General features: G+C 40.3%; 1 protein-coding gene across 8 annotated transcripts in view; it reads left to right on the forward strand.

Moving 5' to 3' along the window:
- ANO1 (anoctamin 1) overlaps positions 1 to 15547 on the forward strand; it is a 174679-nt gene that overhangs the window by 24134 nt on the left and 134998 nt on the right. For 5 of the 8 annotated variants that reach the window (XM_042444177.1, XM_042444164.1, XM_042444182.1 and 2 more), the window contains exon 2: positions 1412 to 1454. The exons of 1 other annotated variant lie outside the window; for it this stretch is intronic. In XM_042444177.1, coding sequence (XP_042300111.1) covers positions 1412 to 1454 — 43 coding nt within the window. Of the gene's footprint in view, positions 1 to 1411; positions 1455 to 4379; positions 4470 to 15547 lie in introns of those variants that run through there. 2 more of the 8 variants (XM_042444199.1, XM_042444207.1) reach the window with 2 other exon arrangements.

Genomic DNA, 15547 nt, shown 5'->3' on the forward strand with positions numbered 1-15547 from the left:
TTAAAATGCTACTGCTCACACAGCCTGCACATGTTTATTATCCATGTGGTGGAGTTTGAGTGCCCTCAAAGCTGCATACAGTACTGTGTCCCGTTGTGTAAACTGTAAGGAGAATTAGTACATAAATTGTGTAGAACTCAGTTCACAATACAGTTAATAATATGAAAGGGAAGGACATGCATGCATAGCTCTTTCTCATTTTCTACTTGAAATGGGCAACTTTAAATCTTGAGGTGCAAACCAGTTCTGAATTGCAAAGCATTCTTAATGGCATTTACTTGCTAAAGTGACAAAACAGTGTTTATTAACTGTTTTAGACTGATAGGTTTTTTTAATCTATTCAAACAGAATTGGTCACATAGCCAAGCTACTAAAATTTCCATAAAATTTAGAGATAATTATTTGTAGAAAGACAACATTTTAGTATACATAAAAGAGAAACCCTTAACCACATGGTAGGCTGTACTAAAGAAGTCAGTCATGGAGATGGTGGTGTGAGGTTGATAACCATCTAATTATGGCGTGACTGTGATCCAATCTAGAGTTATTCCATTCAAATACACATGCTAATTTAATGATGAATGGTCCCATGTTAAAATGATGGGGCAGAAATAACACAGATGGATAATTTTTTTGCAGTATAAGGTTTTTCATCCATAATACTTATGAGATTGATTAATTGAGGAAAGTAGAGGAGAGTTTTAAAAAATAATTTGCAGAGATTCTGAATTACAAAGTATTTTGATCTTTACTCCGTGAACCAAAATACAGCATTGCAGAGCAAGCTTCTACTAACCTACATGTATTAATTTGAACACATACATGCAGCACTTATGTCATGTTCTAGAGTTGTCTTTATACATTATAATAAACTTGCATGGTTTCACAGAAAAGACTCTTACCAAATGTCTGCACCATCACCCCACCCTGTGTTATATATCATGGCATTCAACAGTAACTCCTGAAAAGGGCTTTGGTGTTTTTTGGAGGAGCACCTCTTTACAACACACATGACTGATGAAAGGAACTGAACCTGATCCATACTCATAATTATATGTGACTGAAGAAAATATTTGTGGGACAGTTTTTAAAAATGTTGGATGTGGCTATCACTGTCTGAAGACAAGGGTTTATGAGAACTCTTTGAACACGACAGTGAATTATGGAATAATCCACTGATACAAAATACAGCTATTGAATTCTCTGGAGACATGATTTCTTAGCTGTTTTGAAATATTTCCTTAGGATAATAGAAGGCACAACAATCCTATGTGTATAGACTAGGGATTAAAGAAATTTAGATCATCACTCCTAGATATATATACAGCTTTACTACATACCCTCTGACCTTCTGTGTCTTGCAAGATAAATAAGAATTCTTATCTTTTTCATTCATACATTCCTTCTGTAGGCTTTCCACAATACAGACTTCTTCAGGTTATCTGGTAGGAATGGTATGTACTGTGTCTGCACGCTTTAGTCTGGTAAAATCTACATTTAGGAATCTGTTTTGTATGAAAGAACCGTGTTAACCTTTTCCTCATAAGCATAATAACTTTGGAAATGGCTTTACAGCTTACTATATTTTTATGATGCCTTTTGCATGAAACCATGCTCATTGAGGGTGCATCAGCACTGATTAAAAAGATCAGAAAATCTCAGATTTTATTCCTGTTCTTTCCAGTTTTTGCTTTCCCCAGAATATCAGAATATACTGTCAGCTCCTGGTACAATCAGAGACTTTTTTATACTAGCTCCCCAGGTTGGTTTATTTTAACCCAGTATAAAATTGGAAAGAATAGGAACAAAATCCAGGACTTTTCAATGAGTCGGATAGCACCTTTAAAGATGATGTTAAAAAAAACTTGTCAAAAAAAAGGGAGAGGGGGAGAGAAAGAGAAGAAAGGTGGTTCAGTTTCTCTGACAGTTTTATCTTGCTTGTTTTTGCAATTGTTTTGTCTGTTTTCCTAAGTATAGGCCATTTTCAGAGTCTGCACTTGAGATTTATTTAGCTATGATTTTTAAATTTAGATTAATATTTACATGCCTGTTCCTTAGCTTAGAAAGCTGAGAGGGACTATTATTAAAATTCAGTAATCAAGTACAATAATTTAAATAAAGCAAATAACCACTTAAAAGGAAGAATATGAGGAAGAGCGGGGGCGGGGGACCACACATACACAATCAAGTCCCAAGATGTATAACAAGGTTTTCCTGGGCCTGGCAGCCCAGAGAAGTGAAGACAAGCAGCCACCCAAAGGGAAGGTATTTATACCATACATCAAAGGAGTCACAGACAGAATAGGCAAAGTGCTGAGGAAGCACAACTTTCAAATGGTTTACAAACAGACAAAGAAAATCCAGCAAATGCTTCGCTCAGCCATAGACCAGAGAGACCCTCTCACAGCTGCAGGAGTTTATTGCATACCATGCAGCTGCGGACAAGTCTACATAGGGACCACCAAACGCAGTGTGCAAACAAGAATCAAGGAACACAAGAGACACTGCAGACTGGGCCAGCCAGAAAAATCAGCAGTAGCAGAACATGCCACAAACCATCCTGGGCATAAAATACTGTTTGAAAACACTGAAGTTCTGGACCATGCCAACCACTACCATGTCAGGATGCACAGGGAAGCCACTGAGATCCACAAACACCTGGACAATTTCAGCCGAAAACAAGAAACCCTTAAAGTGAACCAAATTTGTCTACCAGTCCTGAGGAACAGCAAAATAAGGACTCAGCAAATGCAAATGGGAAACCATTCAGAGTCGGGGCTTTCCCAGCAGATAATGATCACCAATTAGCAGACATTAATCCACGTTTGCATTAGCCTCCCAGGCTGAGGCCAGCCATTAACACAGAACAATACACATGCAAATCACTCCTGCATTCCCAGGCTCACACAGTATATATACACCCAGCTTTTTCCAGGCAAAGCATTCTCTGAAGATGCCAGGCACAAATGCTGGTGAAACGTCATAAAGGAAACTCTGCTAGAACATGGCCACAGCCCAAAAAACCCACAAAAAACTAGGGATGCCGGCCATGAAAGCTTTCGACTTTACTCTAGCTATGAACTTAATGGCTTAGATGCAGCCAAGACAAAGAGTGTAAAAACCTGGGCTTTTGTTAAACCAAGGAGAAGCCAAGGCCAAGGCACTTGGATCTGAACACAACTAGGGAAGGCAAACAGATGAATAGATAGCCATTGACTTAATCACTGGGCCATCGGCTGTGAGGCTGAAAACAAACAGCAGGTATTGTACCGGTTTTTGGAGGAGATGTTTTTTCTTGTCTAGAAACTCCAAAACTTCCTGTGGGGAATTTCCAGTCCTTTTCTCTAGGGCTCTTATCCCCTCCTTTGCAAGCTGCCTACATGACATCTCTGCTTTGGAGAAATGGCAGTGCCCCTAGGAGGTCAGCTTGTGGTCAAAGTGAATTTCACACACACTCCAAAATATAATATAAATCAGTATGCTTTAACACCCCGCACTGCCATTGGCTGACACCAAGGGGCAGGAAGCAACTGTATCATAGACTCATATTGGATTTTTTGTGTGATATCCTTATTCAATTGATTAACCAAACCATTTGGGGTGACAAAACATTTAATGTTGCAGTATTTGCTTTATTCGTGCATGTGTGTGTGTTGTGTGCCTTCATTTTTTACTTCTGGCAACCCTAAGGGGAATCCATTGTGGTGTTTTCTTGGCAAGATTTGTTCAGAGGAGGTTTGCCATTGCCTTCCCCTGAGGTTGAGAGCATCTGACTTGCCCAAGGTCAGCCAGTGGGTTTCATGACTGAGCTGGGAATCAAACCTTTGTCTCCAGAGTTATAGTCCAATGCTCAAACCATGCTTTATTTACATCCCTAAAAAAAAATCAACAACCTTTGCAGACAGACAAAGTATAAGTGGGGACTTGCACCCTGGAGGATCCTCATCCTGCTCTCATTTCTCTCCATCTTTACTTCTTCCAAGCTTCTCTTTTGCTCATGTGTGCCCACACCCCTCTAGCCTTCCCCTTGCCTGAAAGCATGCTTGTCAGTTTATTGAAGCTTTGATGAGTCTCTCATTCAAACACAGAGAATTTTCCAACTATTTCCTAACCATTAGCTTCCATCAGTCAGCGGTTTTGGGCTATTAACCAGCAATCATCCCAAGAAAGTAATAGGGAAATATCATGCCAAGTCAGCAGAGTTAAACTTTGGCCTGGAATGCAGTACTGAGAGGCTTCATCTTACTCATGAGTCTGTCTACACCTCCTTATCAGAAAGAAGGAGATGTTTTGTAAAAACTTCCAAATGTTCATAAACTACCAGTAAATAGCATTGTATATGTCAGTGTAAAAGGTGTGATTTAATCCTTTGAATTATGTCTGCAGATTTTACCTTTGATTCCAGTGATGGACAACTTGGAAATAAACTTGGCCAGAATATTTAATCATTTGGTATGCTATGGCTGCAGGTAAATGTAGAATGTCAAAGGGAAATGGCTTATTAGTAGGCAAGTTGAATGTCTAACCAGTTTTCTCAGATTTTGTGCTGATGTTAGCACAGAAAAAGATTTGGAACATAATTTTACATTTGCTGCCATTATCAGTAATGATATTTGGCAAGTGGCTGGAATGAGCTTAAATGCATTTCACTGTGAAAGATTAGTCAAAAAGTACTGTATTCAGAAGATAATGTAAGCGAAATAATTTTTTTTTAGTTGAAAGATTGCACTGGATTTTTTTTTATTCCACTATACTTTGGCAAATTCTTATTCCAGAGTTACAGACTATGATAGCACAATAGCAGGAGTGGTGTATGCATATATTGAACTGTGTCAATGAAGAATAAATAGGGATTATTAAGAGATGACTGCTCTTAATTACTGGTGGTCTGTCGCAGCGGCCAAACTGCAAGGCTCCCCGGTGTCGCAAAAAAGAAGCGCCATTTTTGTTGCAGCATGCTAATGATGCCGCAAGGCCAATGGCGCACTCGCAGAGTCATTAGCGTCGCGTGATGTGCGGACACTAAGCGTCTGCTACATCAAGATAGCGGCGCCCATGTAGAATGGGCGACACCATTTTGTATGTCCCCAGGATGTACTAGGGTTAGGGGCGTGCTTAAAGCACACCCTTTCCTAACCCTAGTACGTCCTGGGGATGTACTTTATGCCCATGCGGAACAGGCCTAAGTTATGGGAGATGGGGGGGGGAGAGAAACAGTATTCTGGAGTTCATCAGGTGCTGGAGATAATAGCCAAACATTTATTTATTTTATTATTTATTTCATTTATATTGTGGAGGGACCCAAGGCGGCTCACAGATAAAACCTTTAAAATTGTTATAGAATTCAAATAATTAAAACATCTCTATATAAATCATATAAAATATATACAATATAAAATATAATATAAAATCTCATAAAATATACACAAGTTAAAAACAGAATAAAAACCCACCTGCTCCATAAAACCACCCTGCTATGCATAAAAATGTTTTTATTTGGTGGTGAAAGAGATCAGATCCTAACCTAACCTGATTAATGAGGAGGAAGTAGCAGGATCCTTAGGTGGGAGTGATCATGTACTCCTGGAGTTTATTATACAGTGGAAAAGAAAAACCAAATATGTTCAGACACACATTCTAGACTTTAAGAAAGCTGATTTCAGTAAACATTGGAAAATACTGGGGGTGATCCCATGGTCAGGAATACTAAAAGAGAAGGGGGTTCAGGATGGATGGGAGTTTCTCAAAAGGGAGATATTGAAGTCATAATTTCAAACAATTACAGTGAGGAAGAAAAATGGAAGGTGTCTCAAGAAACCAGGATGGATGACTAAGGAACTTTCATCCTGAGTTTTAAACAGAACATGTATAAGAAATGTAAAAATGGGGTAATCACCAAAAGGGAATTCAAACAAATAGCTAGTCTGTGTAGAGGTAAACTCAGAAAAGCTAAAGCGCAGAATAAACTCAGGCTTGCTAGAGAGGTTAGGAACAATAAAAAGGGCTTTTTTTTATATATGTCCGCAGCAAAAGGAAGAAAAATAAAATTGTAGGGTTGGAGAAGATGGCAAAATGCTAACAGAAGACAGAGAACAGGCAGAATTACTCAACATCTTCTTTGCCTCAGTCTTCTCAGAAAAGGAAAAGGGTGCTCAACCTGAGGATAATAGAGTAAAGGAGAGAATAGGGGAATTTCAGCACAAAATAAGCAAAGAGATAATGTCCAGGACCAGATGAACTACATCCAAGGGTATTGAAAGAACTGGTAAATGTAATATCGGAGCCATTGGCAATAATCATCGAAATCTCCTGGAGAAGTCCCAGCAGACTGGAGGAGGGCAAACATTGTCCCCATCTTCAAAAAAAAAAAAAAAAAAAAAAAAAGGGGGGGGGGGGGAGGAACCAAACAAATAGCGTCCAGTTACTTTAACAACAATACCAGGAAAGATTCTAGAGCAGCTCATTAAACAAATAGTGTGAACATTTAAAAGGGAATGTCATAATCACAAAAAGTCAACATGAGTTTCTCAAAATCGTCATGCCAGACTAATCAGATCTCTTTTTCTGATAAAATTCCTGGCTTGGTAAATGGAAGGAATGCTGTGAATGTAGCATATATTGATTTGAATAGGGCCTTCAACAGGGTCCCCCATGACATTCTTGAGAATAAGCCAGAAAAATGTGTGCTAGACAATGCAACTGTTAGGTGGATATGTAATTGGCTGACTGGCCAAACCCAACGGGTGCTCAGCAGTGGCTCCTCTTTATCCTGGAGGGAAGTGACCATTATGGTGCCACGGGGTTCTGTCCTGGGCACAATGCTCTTCAATACCTTTAATGCCTGGGCACATTTTGTCCAACAGGAGATTGACAAAATGTTGCCTGGAACAAGGCTGGAATCCAGGATTGGAGGGTCTAAAATGCCCAGACGAGACAGGACATATTTTTAGACCCTCCAATCTGGTATTGTCCCAGAAAAACAAAAAGGATATGGCAACCCTACTCCTGGAGGACCACTGGCTGGAGGCGGTGGGGGGAGAGTGCCTGGTTGCCTGGGGCTGACAGCATGAGTTACCACACTGGGTGGCACCAGCCCTAGTGATACCACCGGCATCATGCTCCATTGATCTGAATTGTATTGATTCATTCGTTTAATGTATGTCCCACTTTTCATCCAGTCTGAAACCAGTCCTTCCCACCTGAGTCCAGTGGAATGCCATTCAGAACTACAGAACACAAACTCACATTGCGGTAAAGCTGACTGAAAGTGAGCCTTACTTCTGATTAAATATGTAAAATACTGTAAGGACTAAATCCAATCATATTCCCAGCTAGAGTAGATTTATTGAATCAATGAGTATACCCACTGAATACTTGCATGAGTGTTCCCTTTCCCAAGCATCTAATGATTCACTGAGTCTATTCAAATTGAGGCTACCAACCGAATTTAGAGTTTTAAAATAGTAATTGTTATTATGTGTCTAAATAAAACTAGGAATCCATTTGAGCATTCTTCAGGAGTAAGGCCTACTACTGACTATGACTGTGATAGATTGGGTGGCTGCTAGATGATAAGACTTGACCAAGTCCAGCCCAGATTGGTAGGCCCCAGGAAGTAAGGAGTTAAGAGGCTTCTTCCAACTTTTTTTGACTGACATTATATTTACTTCAATGGCATGGGTTAGCAACTGTTAGATATCAAGACAGTGGACTTACATGTTGTGGAAGGAATGACACAAGACTATTCTGACCCGGGTTCTCTTGACACGTCTATCATATTAAGTTGTATTATTTTTAAATAAGGGTTGCAACAGTTTAATCTTTTAAAGAATATCCTTCCACTTCGAGACACATTGGCCCGTTACAAACGGGCACTCTTCCAGACGCCCCTAACCCTAGCACGGACTGAGTCTGTAACAAATGGCGGCGGCCATTCCACACAGCCGCTGCCATCTTGATGTAACGGACGCTCTGTGTCTGCACGTCACGCCCCGGAAATGACGCCGCGAGTGCACAAGAAGCAAGAAGGAGCACGATTTTCACGCTCCTTCTTGGCAGCATCTGGGAACCGCGCCGTTTGGCAGCATCCGGGAACTGCGCTGTTTGGCTGCTGCGGTTCCCGGACGCTGCAACCGGTGGCGGTGCAAGATGGCTCCTTCTGGGCCGTCTGTAATGCGCCATTGATTCTATTTATATGTGTGCAAACTGAATTTAATAATCAGCTATCAGATAAATTTTATACAAGTAGCTAGGTTTTTACCATTCAGTTTAAAACTGTCCCAGTACTCTACGGAGAATGCTTATAACTGTAGTCCTTGCTGTGGTACACTCCTCCCTATCATGTACTTGTCAGAGTACAATACTACCAGCATTCCTTGGAGAGAAGGAAAAATACTCATTGGAAATGAAAATGTGGGGGAGAGACAAGGTGAAAAGGATGCAGACCTAAATCTGAAATGTATCACTGAAAGATTCAACTGGGAATTTGAGAAATTTCCAAGAGTTTCTTTGCATGCCAAGGAAATGAATACAGCCTGAAAGGAAATGTGGGATACTATTTTGTTATTATAAACAGTTTAGCTGTTTGCTTGTCTGATCCCTAATCCAAACCCTTCTTTATTCTAGACATACTGCATGTCCCTTTGGTCCTCTTTTACTTTATACTTCTCCAGGCAGAATGCTCTTTTTTGTGTGGTCCAGCATTTGTGTGATCATAAATATCTACATTGTATCTTCATCCTCTCCAGTATGTAATCCAGTTGTGTTCTTAAATACATGTTCAAACTCCTTAAATCTGGATGGCCAAAATCTTCCATTTTGTTTATTCCATGTGCAGGCATGGTAATTCATGTTATTTTCATGATTAACAGCCTGTATACCTTCCCAGAAATCTTTTCCTTGAACTCAGTATTATCATTTTAGTCTAAACTCTGCTGCTTGTTCATTGTGGTCTTAGAATCACACTGAACACCTAAGATTGTCTCCATTGCCTTTATTCTTCCTGTATTATTTACTGATCTATTTATTCTCTTGAAATATTTTTATTGTTCCTCTCAGTTTGCATCTATTGAGGTAGCTGACAAAATTTAAAAACAATAGACATATTATCATTAGAAAAACAACTGCAAAATACTAAAATGGACTTAGTAAACAGATAAATACCAGTAAGTAAAATGGGCTTAGTAGGTGTGTGTGTGTGTCTATATGTGCCTTCAAGTCACCTGTTGACTAATGGTGATTCAATGAATTTCATAGGGTTTTCTTAGGGAAGGAATACTCAGAGGTGTTTTAGCCAGTTCCTTCCTCTGAAATATAGCCTATAGCATTTGGTATGCATTGGCGGTCTCACATCCAAGTCCTGACCAAGATGAGATGCAATCTGGTGCCTTTAGAGTATTTAGGCCCTGGACTCGGTAGGTAGCCCACATTTAACAGCAATAAAATAAAAATAATACCAATAAATTATAGAAAAAAGATTGTAGAAGGGGAAAGACTTGGACCTGTTGCAGTGAGAATGGGTGTCTGTTGGGTTGTCAGAGGGAAAAGAGCTTAAAGGCGAGGACCTGCAACTGGAAGAGAGTCTACACTAGATCATTATAGCAATTCAATCCAATTTTAACTGCCATGGTTCTAACTTGTGCAATCCTACAATTTGTACTTTAGTGAAGTAGTAGAAATCTCTGTGAGGCATTTCTAGTTCAGGAAAATTGAACTACAGTTCCCAGGATTCCATTGTATAGAACCATTATATTTAAAGTGATATCAAACTGTTGGAACTCTGAGAAAGCCCTGCTATTCGTTGCCATTGACTGGACCTCAGAACGTGTGAGCACTCATCTAGCATATCCTCTCACGACATATCAACACATTGGACCTTATCACACGAGGCATTTACCGCTGCCCAAACGTTGCCCAAACACTGCAGAAGCGCTGGAGGTGGGATCATCCATCACACTTCTCTAACGTAATTGAGGCTTCCCGCTTTCCTTCCATCGCTCACGCATTCACAGGAAAGCTAGGAGAAGCAATTTTTTCAATAATGGAAGATCCTGTTACTTATAAAATGGCTTCTCCAGGCTTCCCCGCAAATGCTTCAGTGACGGAAGGAAAGCGGGAAGCTTCAATTATGTTAGAAAAGCACGACGGATGATCCCACCTCCAGTGCTTCTACAACATTTGGGCAACACTTGGGCAGCGGTAAGTGCTTCATGTGATATGGTCCATTAACTTTCTCTCCTCATTTTTTTGCTCGAGATGTGCCCCATTTTTCAGAGGGCTCACTTATAAGGGAAACAAGCTTAGGATCCTGTGGTTTTTATTTCATATCAGTCTGACTTCATCATATATTTCTGTTTTCCCATTGAAGAGTTTTAATTGAATGTTTTGTTCCATATATCTTCAGTCAGTGCTGCTGTTTTCCATGCTTTTCATGTCTGTCTCCAGAGTTGTTTCTACATTTACTTTCTTTTTCTAGGTCTTACTTTGAAGACTAATGTTTTCTTTTAAAAAGAAACAGAGATAAAGCAGTGACACCAGTAGAAGAAGAATATGCATGCTAATATAAACAGGGGAGTAAAGGTTTGAAGTCTATCCGGAACATGAATAAAGTCTGGAACAGTTTCATTGTTTTTAATATATCTGTTTCCCACTTTGGCTCAAATGAGCTCTTAAAAAAGAAACTAAGGAAATGAAGCATTACAGGGATGAGAATAACGAGAACAGAACAATGGATGCATGTGTGAATGAGATGCACAGAAGGAAAGATAAGTGACAAAGTTACAGGAGTAGAGATAGATATATACAAATGGGACCTGCAGCAAAATCCTTGCTTTGTGTAGTGCTCCTGTTCAAACTTCCAGATTGCTAGCTATGCCTTTTCTAGAATTCCTATTCACCCACCTCCAGCCCATTCAGGTTGACTCTAAAAGATTGGCTAATAATCCTTGTGACTTTGTTGTTAGTGTATATGATGTGTTGTACGTTATTTTGAATATGCACCTATATGATGTGGTGGCCAATTATGGGAAAGTATGCAGACAATGCAGAAATGTGTCAGTGAGCCATCTTTCTAGTGCAGTGATTGAAAAAATGGATTATTAGATGAACCTAGAACATATCTGGCATATCTGAACACAAAACACCCTGTATTGAATTGTCCAGTCAAATCTTGCAGTAAGTTACATCAGGCAATTTTTCTTATTTAACAGCCTAGGCCTAGGGATCAGTTTTAGGAAATATTATGATTATGTGTGAATTTATCCAGTATTTGATTCCAAGGCAAGAAATACATTTTCATTTCCGGCTAATGCTTTGCATAATGCCCTCCCCCAGCTCTCTCACAGTATTGTCAATAACTTGGATTTCACTTTGGAGCCAATGTATAGGTGGGCCAAAATCTAACAGATAGGATTGGTTTACGAAGTAATACAGCTGGGTCTCAATAAATGTCTGGGTTAAATTCCTGGACTCCTGATATTAGGTGTGCATTCTGATGGAGCTGAAGTTGCTACAAAGGTAATGAATTTACTCAATCCACCACCAATTTTAAAGAGGTTTAAAGCATAAAGCATCCAATTTTACCTTTTTCATGCATAAGAAGGGTGCAGATGTTCTCCAGAGGGCTGGGGTAAGCTGGCTTGTCATTAGACAACAGTTCCTTGCTAGAGAAGCATACAGAGAGATAGCAACTGGTACAAACTGTGTTCCTCTTCTACCTTGTATTCTCCACCAGGCTTCCCAGGTAAAGAAAGAGAAGTTGCCCATTTTCTGCTCTGTCTTCTGCCACAGGTGTAAAGGGCACATTAGGAGGAGATTCAGCACAGCTCCTACAGTACCCTCTCCAGCAGCTTTGCCAAATTAAAAAGGAAATGTTTACTCACACATACACACACCTAAGAAAGCAGAAGAAACCAATTCCACTTCCAGCCCCTCCTCCTAAGCAGGCAAAGAAAACCCTTTGTACCTTTGTCCACTTCTGCTTTCATGTACTTTTGTGTGAATACCTTCAGTATGTATTATTTTCCTTGAGTTACATAATCAGATATTGATTGCTTTATGTGTTCTTTGTGATGTTTCTTTTAGCTTCATTTGTTCTTGCAGTATTCTATGATTGAATTCCATTCTTTTTCCATTGTTTCTGATGATTTTTCCATTTAACCAATTAGTTAATTTGTCTGTCTTTATTACGTTTAACAGTTTTATCAACCATTAGTCTGTATTTTGGATGTTTTCTTATTTTCCACCTTTGTGCTGAGTATTCTGGCCATGGAAACCATATATAGTATTTCCCTCCAATATTTTCTCTCTGTGTGATTACTTTATATACTCATATATAGGGCTAGAATTTTAGTTAAAAATTAACCCAAAAAAGCTAAGTCAACTTATTGAGGGGTCAATGTCAGTACTGTACTTTGACTGTTATCAAAGAGGGATCATCCCCTAGTGAAAGGCAAGAGTGTAATTTGTTATGAAACCACTGACACCTACTACTTCTGCGCTCTCATCCATCCAGTCTTCACTGTGAGCACAAAGAGTTATACAGTGGTACCTCGGGATACGAAATACCCAGGTTACGAAATTTTCGGGATACGAAAAAATCCCATAGGAAATCATTGTTCCGGGTTACGAATGTTTTTTCGGGATACGAAGAAAATTTTTGGTGCTTTTTTCGGCTTTTTCGCACGAAACGCGGCTTTTCCCCATTAGCGCCTATGGCAATTCGGCTTACGAAGGCTTTTCGGGTTACGAAAGCGGCCGCGTTACGAATTAATTTCGTAACCCGAGGCACCACTGTATCTTCTGGAATTTTGTAAGTTCTTTGCCAATGTTTCCTTCAACCTTAAGATCCTTCATAACATGTCCCTAAGTTTTAACCATGACTTATCCACGGATCATGTCAAAATCCATACTTTTGGTCCCAAAAGGTGACCTTGTCTTCTACATGAGGTTGACTTATAGTCAAGTACATACTGCAGGTATTTTATTTGTAATTTAAAATAAATATATTTCTGGGAGCTGGTATTTTATTTTCAGTATTTTGCAGATGGTTAAATGAATATGGGTCCAGAGAGCCCTCAAATGAATGTCAGTCTTTTATCTGTTTCATATAGTTCTTCCATGTATTGTTTCCATCTCCTTTCCCCCCATACTTGGACATGTAATGTGTTCCCCTGCTGTTCATAGGTCACCCCCACTCTTGGTTTAAATTTCCCTTTGATTTCTTGAATGTTGTGGTGGAGGTCACTTTAAGTCTGGTTCCTCAGCAAAAGCTTATCTGACATGGGAGACTCTACCGGCAGCACTGCTGCCATCAGCATTGCCTCATACCCCACAGGAGCATAGTCCCACCGCAACAAAAAGGTAGTGCCGCATATTACCAAGCAATGATTTGGTGTGACATTTGAATCAGATTGCATGAATTCCCAGTAGGGCAAGTGAATTTCTTACAGCTATTCTTCCTCTAGGAACTGGGTGGTAACAAATGTCCTGTCCTGTACATCCTCGAAAGCAGGGGTTCCCAACCTGGGGGTCGCCAGATTGGGATTCCCCCCTGCCTCCCCCTCCTCCTTTTTTCTCTGCAGGTGCTGGCGCTAGCGCCGACAACCTCAAGGAGAAAGGGCCGGGGTCGCCTCCTCCCCTTTTTTTTTTTTTTTTTTTTTTTTCAAAGGCGCCCACAAGGAGAAGGCGAGAGAGCCTGGGTCGCCTCCTCCCCTTCCCTTCTTGCGGGTGCCCTCGAAGGTGCCCACAAGGAGAAGGCGAGAGGGCCGGGGTCGTCTCCTCCCCTCGCCTTCTCCCCGCGGGTGCCCACAAAGGAGCCCGTGAGGAGAAGGCGAGAGGGCAGGGTCGCCTCCTCCCCTCATCTTCTCCCCGCGGGTGCCCTCGAAGGCACCCGCGAGGAGAAGGCGAAAGGGTTGGGACTACAAGCCCCAGCGGCCTTTGCAACCGGAAGTCCCACCCCTTCTTCCCCAGTGGCCTCCCTGATTGGTTGGGAGGCTGGGAAGGGGCAGGACATCCAGCCGCAAAGCCCGCTGGGGCTTGTAGGCAGTCGAAAGTCCCACCCCTTCCTCGCCTCCCAACCAATGAGGGAAGTCACAAACAGGACTTTCGCCCGGAATGGGGGTCGCGGCCCAACAAAGGTTGGGAACCGCTGCCCTAAATGTTATAGTAAATCAAAGCCTGCTATGTTGGGTTTGGCTTCCTAGTTAATATGGCCTATATGCACTGGGAGCATTTTCCACTTTTGAGATGGGTCTCAGTGTTTTGTGTTATGGTTGAGTGCTATGGATGAACCTTAGTGCTAAAGGTTATGTGGGGATGGTTATTGGCTGGTAAATGAGAATTTTGTACACAAAAATTTGGAAATTTTGCACAACAAACTCCTATATGAAGTTTGCTTTCTTATTATTTTTTTCTGCCTTGATGCAATGGTTAGCAACACAGAAAGTCCTTTTGTTGTTATTTTTAAATAACATTTCTCTATTGGGTTCACATGGATTCCTTTGGACCAAAGCAGATGTGCATGTACTGAGCTATTTGTTCACCACAGCTATTTCATTTATAACTTTTTTCCCTTCTTTTTAAAAACTGAAGGTTTTTTTTAACCCTCCATGCTTTGGTACCCTCTTGTAGGAGCTTTGTAGTAGAATTCTCCCAGTTGAACTCAGTCCCATGAGGGATTTCACAGACCTCCCCACCCCACCCCAAACTCTCTTCCTTGGCACAACTTCTGTTTTAATTATAGTCTGCATAATCTTCCCATGGCCAGATTCATTAGTTTGCCAGATATGTTGAACAAATAGAGAGAATTCTCCCCTTAAAACCATGGGGCAACCAATAAATGCAACTATCAATATTTTCACAGCATACAAAATTAATTTAAAGGAACCATTACTATATGAAGTTATGATAGTCACCTTCCTAAGTCACAGCTGCCTATCAGGCTTTATTATGGCTCCCTGTTTTTGGAGAGAAAATGTCATACTAATGGGGCCCTGGTTCAATTAAAGAAGACAGTTCTCATGTTTTTAATTAACATATAAGTGTTGTATAGGAGTTCATCCTGCATGTTGAGCTACCTAGTCTTTCTCTTGCCATACTTCACCTGATTCATCTTGCATTGTTAGGTGCATTTGACATGGGTGTGTTGGTTAGGCTAAATAAACTTTGAATGGTCTGGTTTATGCAACTGTCTGAAATATACCACAATTTACTATGAATGCATATCTCCTATTTAATATCCAGAAATTAGGTTCATGTCACAAGTGAAATTCCATGAAGTTAGCAGCTATTTTATTGGTACAGAAATGCAGGGATTGAAGATTTCTGGGATTAGAGGCTTTATTAAGTTCTGGAGACAGGATTGAATAAAAACAAAATTGGTTTGTTACCCCGAATAAACTATTTGAGAAATACGGATTTAGAACCCTAAATATTTTGTGTGGTATGCAAATACTGTATGTCCTGAAAGAGAAAGAAGTTTGTACATAGTTTAATCATTCTGCATGTCTTAAATGAAGATTCTGAACAAGATTTAAATCTATTCTGACAA

The sequence above is a fragment of the Sceloporus undulatus genome, chromosome 1 (assembly GCF_019175285.1).
Source record: "Sceloporus undulatus isolate JIND9_A2432 ecotype Alabama chromosome 1, SceUnd_v1.1, whole genome shotgun sequence".
Lineage (NCBI taxonomy): Eukaryota > Metazoa > Chordata > Lepidosauria > Squamata > Phrynosomatidae > Sceloporus > Sceloporus undulatus.